The 18,496-nt window shown below is 47.2% G+C and overlaps 1 protein-coding gene across 1 annotated transcript; it reads right to left on the minus strand.

The window, feature by feature from the left end:
- Positions 1-398: 398 nt before the first annotated feature.
- Positions 399-7,615, minus strand: RASL11A (RAS like family 11 member A). The gene is made up of 4 exons (XM_040426184.1): positions 6,975-7,615; positions 4,631-4,687; positions 2,966-3,045; positions 399-996 (listed from the first exon to the last, which is right to left on the minus strand). The coding sequence occupies exons 1-4, from the start codon at positions 7,093-7,095 to the stop codon at positions 529-531; spliced, it is 726 nt and encodes a 241-aa protein (XP_040282118.1). The 5' UTR covers positions 7,096-7,615; the 3' UTR covers positions 399-528.
- Positions 7,616-18,496: the final 10,881 nt, after the last annotated feature.

Raw genomic sequence — 18,496 nt, forward strand, 5'->3', positions numbered from 1 at the left:
ACCCAGACCCGAACTTCTTCACAGAAGTTCAGGTTTGGGTTCAAGGTTGTGTAGATTGTATTATTTTCCCTAGACCACGTGGCATCACAGGCCTGCGAAGAGACTACTGCTACGGCCTAATCATGCCAGGGGTCAGCCCCCCACCAATCTGGTACTGATGACCGATCCTGAGGATGGGGCATCAGTATAAAGCACTCAGAAAACCCCTTTAAGCAATAAGGGGAAGGTGTGTGTGTGTGTGTGTGTGTTTATTCTCATAACTCCCCTACCCTTTAACGTGCTATTTGCAATACGTTGCATATGTATACCACTTGATGTAGGATTTCACTGTGATAGTTATGCTATATTTTTAACCCCTTGTGCTAAGATGTTCCCTTCACATGCATCCAGATACCAGACAGACACGTCACGATTAAATAAATACGGATTTATGATGTATGCATGCCGACATACACGCTGCAAAGTCCATACAAAAATAAATTACTCTGTAAAATGTAGAAAATAAGTCTTTAGTCCACAGGTTCCAGGCTATGCCATGGCAGAGGGGGTCTTGACTTTCGGCGACAACGCCTGTTTGAAGCGTCGCTTTAGGTCTTGCATGTTTGGGGACTTTGGTCGGGGGATAATGGAGCCTCGTCTTTTCTCTCCGTTGCTGCTGGACTGATGCTTGCTGATCTCTTTGCAGAGATGCTGGAACACATCACAAACGTCCTGACAGTTTTCGCTGGTGGAAATTTCCACAAAAGAGCAGCCCAGTTCACTGGCGAGCTGGATCCCGGCCTCCGAGCGCACTTGCCTCATGTGGAGGAGGTCCCCTTTATTGGCCACTAGGATGATGGGAGTCTTAGTGTCGGAATGGACTTTTCGGATGTGCTGATGAAGGTGACGTATGTACTCGAAGCTCCTGTACTCTGTGATGGAGTAGACTAATAGGAAGCCTTCTGATGACTGCACGCACCGCAACATATCTGCCACCTGCGACACGTCATCGTCCACCTGCGCAAAAACACAAAAGCGAAACGCTTAGACCTTATATAACTATATATTACACGACACCCGAATAAAGAAAAATGTGTGAAACCGGAGGGTAATATTGCAAGTTGTTCTATTATTCCTTGTAGAAGTTATGAATAAATTACTAGTAGTGTACAATAAAGGTCCAGATGAGTGTTACCACTTAGAGGTGTGTCCCTGCACAGCCTGACATTATTCCATCAGTGATGCCTGGTCAGGGACAAGCCCCCAAGTGGCAACTCCCATCTGAACCTTCATTGCAAACAGCTGGCAATTCATTCATTACTTCTAGCAGGAATAATAAAAGGAATGGCACATCATAGAGCCATAAGAATAGAGGCTCCAGTGATTACATGTAGGATGCAAGTAACTACTAAAACAGACATGTCAGTAGAGGTCACAGCTTGTCTTCAAGGGGGGAGGGGGGTCCACGTTATTCACAAAGCACCCCAGAGTCTGGAGTTGTGCTAAATAAATGCACTCACCCACTTCACCCCCTCAGCTTCCAGTACCGCTGCTCTGCTACTCCATGCTGGACTTTGTTTACTTGGCTGCAGCGGTGACATGCCAGTATACCCCATGGGACTACTGCAGCCAATCACCAGCCTGAGAGATGTAGAGCACAAGACTCGATTGAAGTGAATGGTTCTGCATATGGTCCACAAAAAAAAAAAAAACACATGTAACGGACACGGAAAGAAAATACATTCGTGTGCAAGAGGCCTTAGGCTGAGTTCACACTTCAGTTACTTGGTCAGTTATTTCCATCAGTTACTGTGAGACTGTACCAGTAGTGAAGCCTACTCAGAGATAAGGTATAATAGAAAGATCTAACTGATGGAAATAACTGACCAAATATATAAAGTGTGAACTCAGCCTTAGGGCTCGTTTACACAACCGTATGGCTTTTTCAGTGTTTTGCGGGCCGTTTTTTGTTTCAGTAGTTCTTTCGGTTCCGTTTCGTTTTTCCATATGGCATATACAGTAATTACATCGAAAAAAATTGGACTGGGCATAAAATTTTCAATAGATGGTTCCGCAAAAACGGAACGGATACGTGAGACATACGGAGTATATGTGTTCAGTTTTTTTTGCGGACCCATTGACTTCAATGGAGCCACGGAACATGATTTGCGGGCAATAATAGGACATGTTCTATTTTTGAACGGAAAAACAGAAATATGTAAATGGTATGCATACGGGGTACATTCCGTATTTTTAAATGAATGGTTCTGTATACGGAACGCAAAAAACATCCCGTATACGGAACGCAAAAAACGTTTGTGTGAATGAGCCCTTAGATTCAGTAGGAACATGCCCCCTATCACCAAGGAAAATGCTAACACCCGAATGGCAAGTCGTTCATACATTTCCAGGAGGAATAACAGAGGAATGGCACAATGCAGAGTCGTAAAAAAAAAAAAAAAGAAAAAGATGCTCCAAAGTTGTTATTTCATGAGGAAAGTATCTATAAGGTTCTAGTCCTGATTATAGCCTGAAATAACTGATAGAGCACATACTGCTTTGTAGCCAGACCCACGTCAAATCTGAATGGATTATAAAATAATATATGAATGCTATAAAATGCAATTACCAATATAATATGCACATATAATGTGACAGATCTATAATTACAGGAGAAGGTTGCCATCACGAGTCACTTCTCCTGATACTCCTCGAGTCAGAAGGATCAGTGACTCACTTTGGTGGAACCGATGTCATTTTCCAGCACAATACAGACATTAGGGGGGCAGGAGATGAAAGGAATAAAATTATTGCATGTGAAGGTGTCAACACAACATAGGAAAGGAGCTTCTGAAGACTAGGGGACGGAGGATTAGACTCCTGGGTCTGTCCAGCGGGTGGAAGACTACAACTCCCATCCGGCCCAGACAGCCAAACAGACACAGAGTGGAGGCTGCTGTTTTAGAGGATATTATGGGGTCTTTACCGTGACATAACCCGGAGTGTCCTGGATCTGCACAGACATGTGCTCTCCTTCTACGCTCACGAGCCTGGAGTACAGGTTTCCTGATTGAGAAAACAGAAATACTGAGTATTAATGTATTAATGATCAAGTCACATCTGAGCTGAACTGATGGTAAAGAAGATCTGTCATGGGAGCAAACCTTAAGGCTACATTCACACGTCCGTGGTGTGTTGCGGACCCGCAAATTGCGGGTCCGCAACACACCAGCCCGGCGCCCCCATAGAAATGCCTATTCTTGTCCGCAAGCTGCGGACAAGAATAGGACATGCTCTATCTTTTTGCGGAGCTGCGGACCCAAAATCGGGGCAGCGCTCCGCAATTGCGGCTGCAGACAGCACACTGCGTGCTGTCCGCATCCATTCCGTCCCCATAGAGAATGAATGGGTCCGCACCCATTCCGCAAAATTGCGGAAAGGATGCGGACCCATTTTGCGGACGTGTGAATGGAGGCTAAAGGGGCTGTGCCAAGTTTAGACGTTTAAACTAACTGATCGCTGGGGGGTAGGGGGGCTAGGCCCCCCGCTAATCCGGATCTGATGGAGCGGCAGGTCAGGCATGCACCCTGCCGCTTCAGTCATTCTCCATGCGAGTGTCGGAGATAGCCGAGCACTGTACTCCGACGCTCCCATAGAGAATGAATGGAGGGGCGAGGCGTATGTCTGATCTGTCACTCCATCAGATCGGGAGAATAGATCCCTGTTCTCAAGATCGGTGAGGGTCCCAGTGGTCGGATCCACAACAATTAGTTAGTTTGTGGATAACTTCTAAACTTGGCACAACCCCTTTCATTTTTTTCTAAGGGGTTGTACGACTTGGGCAGAAACTTGCAGAATGGGGGAATTGTGACAAGACATCAAAAGGAGCATAATTCACTAGTTTTTGGCCCTGGATATTAAACAGCCCTAGCATACAGTGTGGGATATCAGGGACCAAAGTGCAAAGGTTCCTTTACACAAGGAGATTATCGTGTAAATTATCGTTAAATCGAGCGAAACTGCTCGACTGTAAAAGCAATGAACCATAGAGCGACAACCGACAAATCGGTAGATTTCTCGCTGGCGCGATCATTTGTGTGGGCACAGAAATCATTGGACGTTAACGATCTCTTACGTGTAATCACTGCACGGCACTCATATTTCGATTTGTGGAAATGCAACAGTCTGATTTACAAACAATGGAATATGCGATCGAAATTACGATTTTGTGAACGATAATCAGCGCATCTAAAGGGTCATTGTTAAATACAACAAGAAACGACTTGTTCGTCGCTCAATCGTACTGATCACCGCCTCGTGTAAAGGAACCTTAAAGTATCAGGAACCAAAAATATTCATTGGGAAAGTTTGTTTTGACTCCCAAAAAAATTGCTTTAGCATGTACCTACCCCCCTGGGGCAGTGATGGCTAACCTCTGGCACTCCAGCCTGTGGTGAAACGACGACTCCCAGCATGCTCCATTCATTTCTATGGAGTTCTGAGAACAGCCAAGCAAGTGTGCATCTTGGGAGTTGTAGTTCTACCATAGCTGGAGTGCCGGAGGTTAGCCATCACAGCCCGGGGTCACATTATCACTAGACTCAGCATGTACCTAACCCCCTGGGGTACATTATGGATAGGGTTAACTCACCAGTATTAGATTCATAGTCTCCAATAAATCGTTTTGTGAGGAATCGGACAATCATTGCTGGAAGAAAAAAATAAAATAAAAAACGGTTAGGAAAGTGCTTCAGGAATGAACAGACCCAAGCCAGAAATTTAAGTGACTAAAACAAAAAGGGATCAGAGCGGGGTGCTAATCCGATAGATCAGACAGTGCCAAAATCAAGTAGTGAAAATAAAGCATATATCCCTTAGGCCTCTTGCACACAAACGTTTTTTTTACACCGTTTCTGTTCCATTTTTTGCGTTCCGTATACGGAACCATTCATTTCAATGGATCCGCAAAAAAACGGAAGGTGCTCCATATGCCTTCCGTTTAAAGATAGAACATAGTACTGTTCTATCAGGGGCCAGCTGTTCCGGTCCGCAAAAAACGGAATGCACACAGACGTTATCCGTATTTTTTGCGGACCGCAAAATACTGAAAAATCCATACGGTCGTGTGCAAGAGGCCCTACACTTCAAGTGCCCATAGATGTGCCTATAACTGAGGATCCGGGAGAGACCAGCAATAGGAAGAGTACGATAAAATTCATACTAAAGCAAGTCGTTTTTAGCGGTTTGACTATAAGTAGTATCATGAGCATCAAACAAGCCAAATAGTAGCACCCCTAGGAGCACTGGCTACCTGGCACTGAAAGGGTGTCCTGCCCTGATTTGTGGCATCTATGGGGACACTGTATTTGACTCATTAAAAACCTATTCCAGAACTGTTTCAAAATTAAAAGAAGTCACTAAAGTTGAGATTTTCCCAGACGGGAGACAATACATGTTTATTTTTTATTAGGTTTGATACAATGTATTGCAAGGCAATCATATGTATCTTATCATGTATGTGGTTCAAGGCCCCCAAAAGAGTAAAAACAGCCAAAATCAGCTGATTTCGGTAAGATTTGTGTGTATGGGGGGGTTGCTCACTCTTCCCTAACAGGCGTGAGTGTCAGGGGAAATGAGTTGTCGGGCAGCCTTGTCCCCGCGCATCCTCAGCCAAGTCTCTGTTTAAGGCCCCCATAAGAATAAAAACTGTTAAAACCAGACGATTTCGACATGTGTAGGGGAGAAGAAGGGGGGCTCTTCACTCTTCCCTGACATGATGTTGGGATAAGAAGGATTGGAAATGTTTCAGTCTCTGATCACGGGGGATATACAACTTGTCTGGCAGCCTTTCCCCCCTCTACTCCCCTGAGAACACATGCATCCTCAGCCAAGCCGTAGTTTACGTCCTTCATAAGAGTGAAAACAACGGATATTGCCAAGACTTATGTGTATGAGGAGGGGGTCTATTTACTCTTCCCTGACTCGATGTGGGTGGTAGGAAGAATTTGGGAAGGTTTCAACCTCTGATCACAGAGGAAATAAGAATTATATGGCAGCCTCCCCCCCCCCCCCCCCCTTCTTCCCTATTGAGAACACATGCAGTTTAAGACACCCATAAGAGTAAAAACAACTTGTGTATGGGGGCTCCTCGCTGTTCTCTGACAGGATGTAACATAGTTTATAAGGCCGAAAAAAGACATTTGTCCATCCAGTTCGGCCTGTCATCCTGCAAGTTGATCCAGAGGAAGGCAAAAAAAAAAACTGAGGTAGAAGCCAATTTCCCCCACTTTAGGGGAATAAAAAATTCCTTCCGCAACTCCAATCAGGAATGTGTGTGAAGAAGAAGGATTTGGGAAGATTTCAACTAGAGATGAACAAATTTCTTTTGGTGGTAAAAGAATTGCGTTATGGATTCTGTTACCACGGACCATAACGCCATTCTATGACGGAATGCATAACGGAATGCCTTTAGAGAAGTCTATGGGCTGCAAAACGGATCCAACCCCTTTCCGTTATGCATTCCATCATAGAATTGCGTTATGGTCCGTGGTAACAGAATCCATAACGCAATTCTGCTTTTACCACCAAACGAAGCGTGAACAAAATATGAAATTCGCTCATCTCTAGTTTCAACCTCTGGTCCCAGGGGATATAAAAGTCGTCCGGCAGCCTTTCCCCCTCTACTCCAGAGAACACATGCATCCTCAGCCATGTAAGGGGCAGTTAGGAAGAATAGTGTTGGGTTAACAGCTATTGGAGCTTGATTTTTATTCCCCCCCCCCATCCCTCCTACCGCATACAGTACTCCAAAAAGTAATAATTAGCATTTTCTATATTATCTACAGATGTATCCAGGATTTATTCCCTTCTCAATCAGACGCCCTGAGACGTTGTAACAATGTGACCCGTAAGTGAAATTCTAGCAGAAAACTATAAAAAAAAATATATAAATAAATTGGAAGTGAAGAATGCCCATGTGTGAGGAGGGCACTTACCGGTCTTGCCCACACTGCTTGCCCCCATCACAGCCATTTTTATATCCCGGACAGTGAAATAATCCGCAGACTCCGGGATTGGCGCAAGTAAGAAGTTGCTGGACATGGTCGGTAGCCGCATGAGAGAGGCGGACGGTGAGGAGTGCAGTCACACGGAGCGGCTCAGCACAATGCGCCTCCTCAGCGCCGCTCGGCCACTTATATACCCGGCCCCGGTCACCGGCGGCGCGGCCAGGAAAGGCAATGAGGGCGGCTCCGAGGGGAATGGCGCTGGTTACGCAGAATGACGCTCCCGCTGTCATCCGCCGCCATCACTCAGCCCGGGGGACCCTCTGTCTGAGGGACAATGGAGCCGCCTGACCCTGCTCCAGCAGGGGGTGCACTGTGACAGGGGGAGGCTGCATCATGGAGAGGGGGAGCGGGCGAAGGGTGGGGGCACCCACATTCTGTGCAGGAACAGAGCGGGCTAAGGGTGGGGGCACCCATATTCTGCTGAGGAACAGAGCGGGCGAAGGGTGGGGGCACCCATATTCTGCTGAGGAACAGAGCGGGCGAAGGGTGGGGGCACCCATATTCTGCTGAGGAACAGAGCGGGCGAAGGGTGGGGGCACCCATATTCTGTGGAAGAACAGAGCGGACAAAGGGTGCCCCATATTCTGCTGAGGAACAGAGCGGGCGAAGGGTGGGGGCACCCATATTCGCCGGCCATGACGCCTGCCGCACTTGCAAGCGGGTGCCATGTACAGCGCTTGTAGCAATGGGGTTAATATATACAAAACGTATACCTTAAACTGATGCCATACAGTGGCATCCATTCACCATTGAAAAAAAAAAGAAAGTATATGTTTTATTTTTTATTTTATTTTTACCAGACTCTGCAGGATACAAGAACATGGTTTGCTGCGTTTTTGTATATATATTTTTTTCTAATGTATATGTCAGAGGTAAAAAAAAACGTGATGTGAACCTACTCTAAAGCGTATTTCTTGTGCAAACCTGCAACTTAAACCCCAAAAAAAAAAAAAACAGGTTTGGCATGGGTGGGGAAAGAGAATGGGCTCTAGGCGTAGAAAATAGTCTAAATCTAAAGCTAGGGAGCTGGCGTAGATTTAGAAGCCGCGGTGGATCCGCTGAAGTTACGTAGAGGCAGACAAAGGGTGAAAGCGAAAAGTGTATCTCGGTGTGCAGCCTTGAAAATTTACTGGGGTGCATTAATGGCTGTAGATCCTGAGACTTCAAACAGCATGAGAAAACATTCCACCAAACTTCAGCTCATACTTTTCTTTTTCTGTAATGTCCAAAAGCCTTTATAACCAAATAGTGATCCCTCAAGATACAATATTAATTGGTTCCAGGACGATCATTGTATGTTGAAATCATTGTAACTTGAGTAATCGGTTCCAAAGTCCCAAAATGTCATCCAAGATAAGAGAAAATAATGATTTAAGAAAAATAAGCAGATAACTAAGACAGATAAGACAGGTCCTTACATATAACAGTCAGGAATAGCTGATAACTAGCAGCTAATAAGCTATTTTACCAGAGAAGTGGTCTTGATTGGTTGGATCCGAGTCTGAGACATTGTATGCTGAGTCTGGTTTCAACTTATGATGGATCAGAAAAGACCATTGTATGTTAAGAATATTGTATCCTGATTCCTGAGGCCATTGTATCCTGAGCGATCACTGTATAGCTCTCATGGCAAGACATTTACCACTTGGGGGCAGCAGAGAGTACAAAGATGCAGGTTTTTTGAATGAGAGAATTTGCTAAATTTCCCATTATCCATTCAAGCGCTACACTGTAACAGATGAATGAATAGATTAGAATAAGGCCTTTTTCAGACGAACGTGTGATGGCTTTCCCTATGCTGCGGTCCGCAATGCACGGGCCCTAACCAGCCGCATGCGGATCGCGGACCCATTCACTTGAAGGGGGTCTGCGATCCATCCGTTCCGTAAAAAGATAGAACTTGTCCTATCTTTTTGCAGAACGAAAACCCACGAAAGCACTCCGTAGTGCTTCTGTTCCCACCGGATTTGTGGACCCATTCTAGTGAATGGGTCCACATCCGTGATGCGGAATGCTCACGGCCGGTGTCCCATGTATTGCGGACCCGCCGTATGTTCATGTGCAAGATGCCTTAGGATGAGGGCGACATCACACCAAGTAATTTTCACAGGTTTACATCATGCACTGAAACCAGTTTGTGCGGATTTTATTCATTGCAATAAATTAAATCCACAGAACTTTTTAAGCATTTCTGCCTTGAAGCCACAGCAATTATTATTTTTTTATTTGAGTGAAAGGGTTTGTTAAATCCTATTCACTAAAGCCTTATTCACACGTCCGTGTCCGTGCTTAAGGCCTCATGCACACGACTGTTTTTTTTCGCGGACCCATTGACTTTCAATGGGTCCGTGGAAAAATCGGAAAATGCACCGTTTTGCAGCCGCATCCGTGTTTCCTGGCCGTGAAAAAAATATGACCTGTCCTATTTTTTTCACGGCCAACGGTTCACGGACCCATTCAAGTCAATGGGTCCGTGAAAGAACACGGATGCACACAAGATTGGCATCCGTGTCCGTGGCCGTAAGTTAGTTTTTATACAGACGGATCCGAAGATCCGTCTGCATAAAAGCTTTTTCATAGCTGAGTTTTCACTTCGTGAAAACTCAGAACCGACAGTATATTCTAACACAGAGGCGTTCCCATGGTGATGGGGACGCTTCAGGTTAGAATATACTAACAGAACTGTGTACATGACTGCCCCCTGCTGCCTGGAAGGTGCTGCCAGGCAGCAGGGGGCAGCCCCCCCACCCTGTAGTTAACACATTGGTGGCCGGCCCCCCCCCCCCCTCCCTCCCCTGTAGTTAACTCATTGGTGGCCAGTGCGGCCGGCCCCCCCCTCCCCTGTAGTTAACTCATTGGTGGCCAGTGGGCCCCCCCTCCCCTGTAGTTAACTCATTGGTGGCGAGTGGGCCCCCCCTCCACTGTAGTTAACTCATTGGTTGCCAGTGCGGCCGGCCCCCCTCCCTCCCTCCCCTGTAGTTAACTCGTTGGTGGCCAGTGGGCCTTCTCCCCTCCCTCCCCCTCCTAATTAAAATCTTCCCCCTATCATTGGTGGCAGCGGAGTGTACCGATCGGAGTCCCAGTTTAATCGCTGGGGCTCCGATCGGTAACCATGGCAACCAGGACGCTACTGCAGTCCCGGTTGCCATGGTTACTTAGCAATTTGTAGAACCATTATACTTACCTGCGAGCTGCGATGTCTGCGTCCGGTCGGGAGCTCCTCCTACTGGTAAGTGACAGGTCCGGCCGGGAGCTCCTCCTACTGGTAAGTGACAGGTCCGGCCGGGAGCTCCTCCTACTGGTAAGTGACATGACCTGGCCACCAATGAGTTAGCTACAGGGGAGGGGGGGGGGGCGGCCGCACTGGCCACCAATGAGTTAACTACAGGGGAGGGAGGGCGGCCACACTGGCCACCAATGTGTTAACTACAGGGGGGGGGGCTGCCCCCTGCTGCCTGGCAGCACCTGCCAGGCAGCAGGGGACAGTCATGTATACAGTTCTTTTAGTATATTCTAACCTGAAGCGTCCCCATCACCATGGGAACGCCTCTGTGTTAGAATATACTGTCGGATTTGAGTTTCTGAATCCGACAGTATATTCTAACATAGAGGCGTTCCCATGGTGATGGGGACGCTTCAAGTTAAAATATACCATCGGATTGGAGAAAACTCCGATCCGATGGTATATTAACTCCTGACTTTACATTGAAAGTCAATGGGGGACGGATCCGTTTGAAAGTGCACCATATTGTGTCAACGTCAAACGGATCCGTCCCCATTGACTTGCATTGTAATTCAGGACGGATCCGTTTGGCTCCGCACGGCCAGGCGGACACCAAAACGACTTTTTTTTCATGTCCGTGGATCCTCCAAAAATCAAGGAAGACCCACGGACGAAAAAACGGTCACGGATCACGGAAAAACAGAACCCCGTTTTGCGGACCGCAAAAAAATACGGTCGTGTGCATGAGGCCTAAATCTGTGAGAAGGTGGTCAGAGATGCATCCGTGAAGCTGTCCATGAAGGATCCGTGTGTCTGTTTTTTGCTGTCCGTGTGCCATCCGTGTTTTACCGACACTGAACAGCTGAAAAATAATTTTCAAAGCATCTCTTCTAGGGATGAGCGAATAGACTTCGGACGAAACATCCAAAGTCGATTCGCATAAAACTTCATTCTAATACTGTACAGAGCAGGAGCTCCATACAGTATTAGAATGTATTGGCTCCGATGAGCCGAAGTGATTGCTTGGTACCTTGGAACCGAACCAGAGTTCGGGAAATGGTTTTTTACAGTACAAATTAATTTATGAAGTTATTGCGCAAAGTTTCACGAAGCAATAACTTCGGCTCATCGGAGCCAATACATTCTAATACTGTAAGGAGCTCCTGCTCTGTACTGTATTAGAATGAAGTTTTATGCAAATCGACTTTGGATGTTTCATCCGAAGTCGATTTGCTCATCCCTAATCTCTTCCTAATGATCCGTTAAACACAGATACAATCCGTGGCTTTCACGGACCCATAGACTATAATGGGCGTGATGGATCCGTGAACACGGACAAAATAGAGCATGCATCCGTGCTAAAAACACTGATCCACGGACCGTGCTAACACTGATGCCTGAATACACACATTAAAATGAATGGCTATGTGCGCTGTCCGTGGAGAACACATACAGCACACGTCTATGAAACACTGACGTGTGAATGAATGAGGCTTAACACTGTACTACTGTCCGTGCAAACTCCACACCTGAAATTCCAGAACATAATGTCTGACTCAGTATTGGTTCAGTATTTTTCATTAGTATTTGTAAAGCCTCATTCACACAACACTGTTGCACATACGTGTGCTGTAGGCGTTCTCCACGGATGCGTGCTCTATTTTGTCCGTGTTCATGGATCCATCACGCGCCCATTATAGTCCATGGGTTCTTGCACACAAACCTATTTTCTTTCCATGTCCATTGTGTTTTTTTGTTTTTTTTTGCAGAACCCTTCATTTCAATGGGTCCGCAAAAAAAAAAAAATAATAATAATGAAGTTACTCCCGATGCATTCCATTTACGTATGTCTGTTCCGCAAAAGGATAGAATATGTCCTATTATTGTCCACATTACGGACAAGGATAGGACTGTTCTATTAGGGGCCAGCAGTTCCTTTCAGCAAAATACATACAGTTGTGCGCATGAGCCCTTAGGAATAGATGCTTTGAAAACTATTTTTCAGCTGTGCAGCGTCAGCGAAAAACGGACGACACACCGATCGCACACGGAGGCATCACTGAACACCTTTTCATGGATTTAGGCCTCCTGCACACGACCGTTTTCTCAGAGTTTTCTCCAATCCGATGGTATATTTTACCTTGAAGCATCCCCATCACCATGGGAACGCCTCTATGTTAGAATATACTGTCGGATATGAGTTAGATCGTGAAACTCAAATCCGACAGTATATTCTAACACAGAGGCGTTCCCATGGTGATGGGGACGCTTCAGGTTAGAATATACTAAAAGAACTGTGTACATGACTGCCCCCTGCTGCCTGGCAGGTGCTGCCAGGCAGCAGGGGGCAGACCACCCCCCCCCTGTTTTTAACTCATTGGTGGCCAGTGTGGCCGGCCCCCCTCCCTCCCCTGTAGTTAACTCATTGGTGGCCAGTTGGCCCCCCTCCCTCCCCTGTAGTTAACTCTTTGTTGTCCAGTGCGGCCGCCCCCCCCTCCCTCCCCTGTAGTTAACTCGTTGGTGGCCAGTGGCCCCCCGCCTCCCTCCCCTGTAGTTAACTCGTTGGTGGCCAGTGGGCCCTCCCCCCTCCCTCCCCCTCCTAATTAAAATCTCCCCCCCCTATCATTGGTGGCAGCGGAGAGTACCGATCGGAGTCCCAGTTTAATCGCTGGGGCTCCGATCGGTAACCATGGCAACCAGGACGCTACTGCAGTCCCGGTTGCCATGGTTACTTAGCAATTTGTAGAAGCATCATACTTACCTGCGAGCTGCGATGTCTGTGTCCGGCCGGGAGCTCCTCCTACTGGTAAGTGACAGGTCTGTGCGGTGCATTGCTTAATAATCTGTCACTTACCAGTAGGAGGAGCTCCCGGCCGGACACAGACATCGCAGCTCGCAGGTAAGTATAATGCTTCTACAAATTGCTAAGTAACCATGGCAACCGGGACTGCAGTAGCGTCCTGGTTGCCATGGTTACCGATCGGAGCCCCATCGATTAAACTGGGACTCCGATCGGTACTCTCCGCTGCCACCAATGATAGGGGGGAGATTTTAATTGGGAGGGAGGGGGGAGGGCCCACTGGCCACCAACGAGTTAACTACAGGGGAGGGAGGGGGGGGCGGCCGCACTGGACAACAAAGAGTTAACTACAGGGGAGGGAGGGGGGCCCACTGGCCACCAACGAGTTAACTACAGGGGAGGGAGGGGGGGCCGGCCGCACTGGACAACAAAGAGTTAACTACAGGGGAGGGAGGGGGGCCCACTGGCCACCAACGAGTTAACTACAGGGGAGGGAGGGGGGCCGGCCGCACTGGACAACAAAGAGTTAACTACAGGGGAGGGAGGGGGGCCCACTGGCCACCAATATGTTAACTACAGGGGGGGGGCCTGCCCCCTGCTGCCTGACAGCACCTGCCAGGCAGCAGGGGGCAGTCATGTACACAGTTCTTTTAGTATATTCTAACCTGAAGCGTCCCCATCACCATGGGAATGCCTCTGTGTTAGAATATACTGTCGGATCTGAGTTTTCACGAAGTGAAAACTCAGCTCTGAAAATGCTTTTATGCAGACGGATCCCTCTGTATGAAAGTAACCTACAGTCACGGACACGGATGCCAATCTTGTGTGCATCCGTGTTCTTTCACGGACCCATAGACTTGAATGGGTCCGTGAACCGTTGGCCGTGAAAAAAATAGGACAGGTCATATTTTTTTCACGGCCAGGAAACACGGATCACGGATGCGGCTGCAAAACGGTGCATTTTCCGACTTTTCCATGGACCCATTGAAAGTCAATGGGTCCGCGAAAAAAAAAACGGAAAACGGCACAACGGCCACACACAACGGTCGTGTGCAGGAGGCCTTAGGCATGGATGTGTGAATGAGACTAAAGTAGTGTTGAGTGATCCGAAGTAGATTCATTCTAAGGCTACTTTCACACTCGTGTTTTGGGTGGATCAGTCATAGATCTGCAAAAACTGATCCGTTACAATAATACAACCGCATGCATCCGTCATGAACGGACCTGTTTGTATTATCTTTAACATAGCCAAGACTGATCCGTCATGAACTCCAATGAAAGTCAATGGGAGACGGATCCTTTTTCTATTGTGCCAGATTGCGTTTGAGAAAACAGATCTGTCTCCATTGACTTACATTGTGTGCCAGGACGGATCAGTTTGGCTCAGTTTCATCAAGTGGACAGCAAAACGATGCAAGCAAGCAGAGACTGAACGGAGGCAAACTGATGCATTCTGAGCGGATCCTTTTCCATTCAGAATGCATTAGGGCAAAACTGATCTGTTTTGGACCGCTTGTGAGAGCCCTGAACGGATCTCACAAACGGAAAGCCAAAACGTGAGTGTGAAAGTAGCCTAACACTTCATTAGGGCCCAGACGGACACAAAAGATGCGGACAGCACACTATGTGCTGTCCGCATCCGTGGTTCCGTTTTCTATTCATTTTCTATTATGGTTGAGGTCTTGTGCTCTCTTAAAATATTTAAAAAAAAACACTGAATTCATTCACCGAAGTCTCACGTAACTTCGGGTGAAATGAATTTTGCCTCCACAGAGAAGGTACATTTTAATGCTGTAAGGAGACAGGTCTTTATACAGCATTAAAATGAAGTGTTAGAACAAATTGACTTCGGATCTATGATCCAAAGCTCTATTCACTCAACACTATGTGTAAGCCAAAAACACAATCTGGTCCAAAAACATACTTACTCTTACCAGTAATTTCCTTTTCTTGAGTCCTCCACAACCTTCCTCCAACCAGACAGGGACAGGAAGAAGAAAAAAAATGTGACTCTTCTGTGTCCTATTGAATTGACAGCCTGTGAGAAGGACATACGTGCGCGCACATCCATCACCTAAAGTGCCCACCTGAGCAAACTTCTTTTTTTTATGAGAGCCGTCTTTCACTCTATCACCGCATTAAACCAGAGGAAAACACAATAGTAGGAGTTAGGTTAGACTAAGTACATACAGTCGGGTCCATAAATATCAGGACACCGACAATTCTAACATTTTTGGCTCTATGCACCACCACAATGGATTTGAGAGTTGACAGCAACAGATTCCAAATGCAAATAGCACACTTGAAATGAACTCTGGACCTTTTATCTGCTCCTTGCAATTGGGATAATGAGGGAATAACACACACCTGGCCATGGAACAGCTGAGAAGCCAATTGTCCCATTACTTTTGGTCCCATAACAAGTGGGAGGCACATATGCAAACTGTTGTAATTCCTACACCATTCACCTGATTTGGATGTAAATACCCTCAAATTAAAGCTGACAGTCTGCAGGTAAAGCACATCTTGTTCGTTTCATTTCAAATCCATTGTGGTGGTGTATAGAGCCAAAAATGTTAGAATTGTGTCCATGTCCCAATATTTATGGACCTGACTGTATATCCTGGCTGATAATACCCTTTGTCCATCTTTACTTATTTTACTGTGGAGCACTGAGAGGCTCTCATTTCTTCCCCCCAGTTCAAAACATGATTACTGGCAAGCACCAATTTATTAGAGGCCCCCCCCCCCCCCCCCCACTTTTTTTTTTTTTTTTAAATAGTCTCCTACCTTCAGACCTCACATCAGAGGGCAACATCTGCCTTGAACTACTCGCCCAGTCTGCCTCATCCCATGCACAGAGCGTCGCACTACATCAGAGGAGGCCTGCTGGTAGTATTCTAGCCACCTCTGCAAGGCTCCCTCCGAAGAGAGCGGAGGCTTCCATACCCCGGATTAACTCCATGAATGTTCGGTTTTACACATGGTCTTCTTACTGAGGCGCAACAGCTGAAGTTTTCCCTGAGTGTTTTACCAAACACTAATGTGTTAAATTAGGGAGTCTTCCCCCGCTGATCTGATATTGATGACCTATCCTGACAATAGGTCACAGATAGAGAGATAGATAGATAGATATATATATATATATATATACACACACACTATTAAAAAAAAAGATAAAAGGGGGGGGGGGGGGCCACAACCCCTTTATGCACATGACTGCAATACCACACTGCCCTCCCACCTGAGCCCAGGCATCAAGCCCTATAGTAGGTGACAGATTAGCTGGATTTGGGCAAAAGGAGGGAATAACCACATCCCGACTTCTGTGAAAAATCTGAGACCACCTTCGGCTGGAAAAAATGGAATTGGTCTGATGATAACTTTATCCTCCAAAAAAGTGGTATAAAGAGGGAAAGCAGAAAACGCTTGAATCTCAGAAACCCGTCTAGCAGATATTATTGCTAGAAGGAAGGCCATTTTAAAGGAGAGCATTTTAATAGAAATCTCATTTAATGGTTCAAACAGCTTCTGAGAGAAGGCCGAAAGAACAGTATTCAAATCCCAGGGAGGAGACAATGGTCTTAAGGAAGGATGTAACCTAGAGGCTGCTGACGACAAGAATCTTTTAATCCACAGATGATCAGCTAAAAAAAAATAACTTAGGGCAGCTACCTGAACCTTTCGTGTGGAAGCTTTAAGATTCCTATGCAGAATATAAAATCAGTGATACAGTCCTAACCTCAGTATCTGAGGAAAGGGATTTAGGGGTCATTATTTCAGAAGACTTAAAGGTAGGCAGACAATGTCATAGAGCAGCAGGAAATGCTAGCAGAATGCTTGGGTGTATAGGGAGAGGAATTACTAGTAGAAAGAGGGAGGTGCTCATGCCGCTCTACAGAGCACTAGTGAGACCTCATTTGGAGTATTGTGTGCAGTACTGGAGACCATATCTCCAGAAGGATATTAATACTTTGGAGAGAGTTCAGAGAAGAGCTACTAAACTGGTACAAGGATTGCAGGATAAAACTTACCAGGAAAGATTAAAGGACCTTAACGCAGGGCCGTCTTTAACAAGGGGCAAAAGGGGCAGCTGCCCCGGGCCCAGTTGCTCCTGGGGGACCCAAGGCAGCTGCCTCTTGAGCCCTGCTAGCCACTGCCCCGGGTGTCAGGCTGTCAGCTACACAGGGGGTGCTGCCATGCCATGCCTGCCGGTGTTCCGTGAAAAGTTGGTACCTGTAAGAAGTTGGTACCCTCGTCATTTCCGGTAGTGACGTAGAGGCATCGGAAGGCTCAGAAGGAGGTGTGTCGCCGAGCTCGCCACCTCAGTGGCTGAAAAGAAGGTGTGTTAGCGCCTGCGCAGAACTAACTATGGTACCAACATTTCACGGCAAGTGAATGTGAACGCGCCAACGGGGGGGCGGTAGGTTAGATTTATGGCCCACGCGCATGCGCTGGGAGCCTTAGCAGAGAGGGTAGGCAAAAATTATGGGCCAGTGCGCACGCGCGAGTTGGGTACCAAAATTTCACGGCCAGTGCAGGTTAGATTTATGGCCCATCGCGCATGCGCCGGGAGCCTCAGCAGAGTTGGGGTAGGCAAAAATTATGGGCCAGTGTGCACGCGCGGCGGACAGTGAGATCTATCATAACGAAAATGTTCTATTAAATCTCACTACCGCGGCGCTCAGGTCAGTCTCTCCCTGCTCCCAACACTCTCAGACATGTTTGCAGTATATGGGGGTGCCTGCGCACATTATATTGGGGGGGTCTGCGCAGTATATGGAGTGCTGTCTGCGCAGTATATGGGTGGCTGTCTGCGCAGTATATGGGGTACTGTCTGTGCATCATATTGGGGGTGTCTGCGCAGTATATTGGGGGGCTGTCTGCGCAGTATATGGGGTGCTGTCTCCACAGTATATTGGTGGTGTCTGCGCAGTATATTGGTGGTGTCTGCGCAGTATATTGGGGGGCTATCTGCGCAGTATATTGGGGGGCTGTCTGCATAGTATATTGGGGGTCTGTCTGCGTAGTATATTGGGGGGCTGTCTGCGTAGTATATTGGGGGGCTGTCTGCGCAGTATATTGGGGGGCTGTCTGCGCAGTATATGGGGTGCTGTCTGCGCAGTATATTGGTGTCTGCGCAGTATATGGGGTGCTGTCTCCGCAGTATATTGGGGGCTGTCTGCGCATTATATGGGGTGCTGTCTGCGCATTATATTGGTGGTGTCTGCGCAGTATATTGGTGGTGTCTGCGCAGTATATTGGGGGGCTGTCTGCACAGTATATGGGTGGCTGTCTGCGCAGTATATGGGTGTCTGCGCAGTACATTGGGGGGCTGTCTGCGCAGTATATGGGGTGCTGTCTGCGCAGTATATTGGTGGTGTCTGCGCAGTATATTGGGCCAGAGAGAGCAGCCAGCGAGAGGAC

Source organism: Bufo bufo, chromosome 3, assembly GCF_905171765.1.
Source record: "Bufo bufo chromosome 3, aBufBuf1.1, whole genome shotgun sequence".
Taxonomy (NCBI): domain Eukaryota; kingdom Metazoa; phylum Chordata; class Amphibia; order Anura; family Bufonidae; genus Bufo; species Bufo bufo.

Bases quoted from the DNA above. Each gene is read 5' to 3' on its own strand.
- RASL11A (XM_040426184.1), bottom strand. From the start codon at position 7,095: ATGCGGCTACCGACCATGTCCAGCAACTTCTTACTTGCGCCAATCCCG. The intron at 4,688-6,974 runs GTAAGTGCCCTC...TTTTTCTTCCAG, and splicing joins AAGCAGTGTGGGCAAGACCG to CAATGATTGTCCGATTCCTC. The intron at 3,046-4,630 runs GTGAGTTAACCC...TTTCTCAATCAG, and splicing joins AGACTATGAATCTAATACTG to GAAACCTGTACTCCAGGCTC.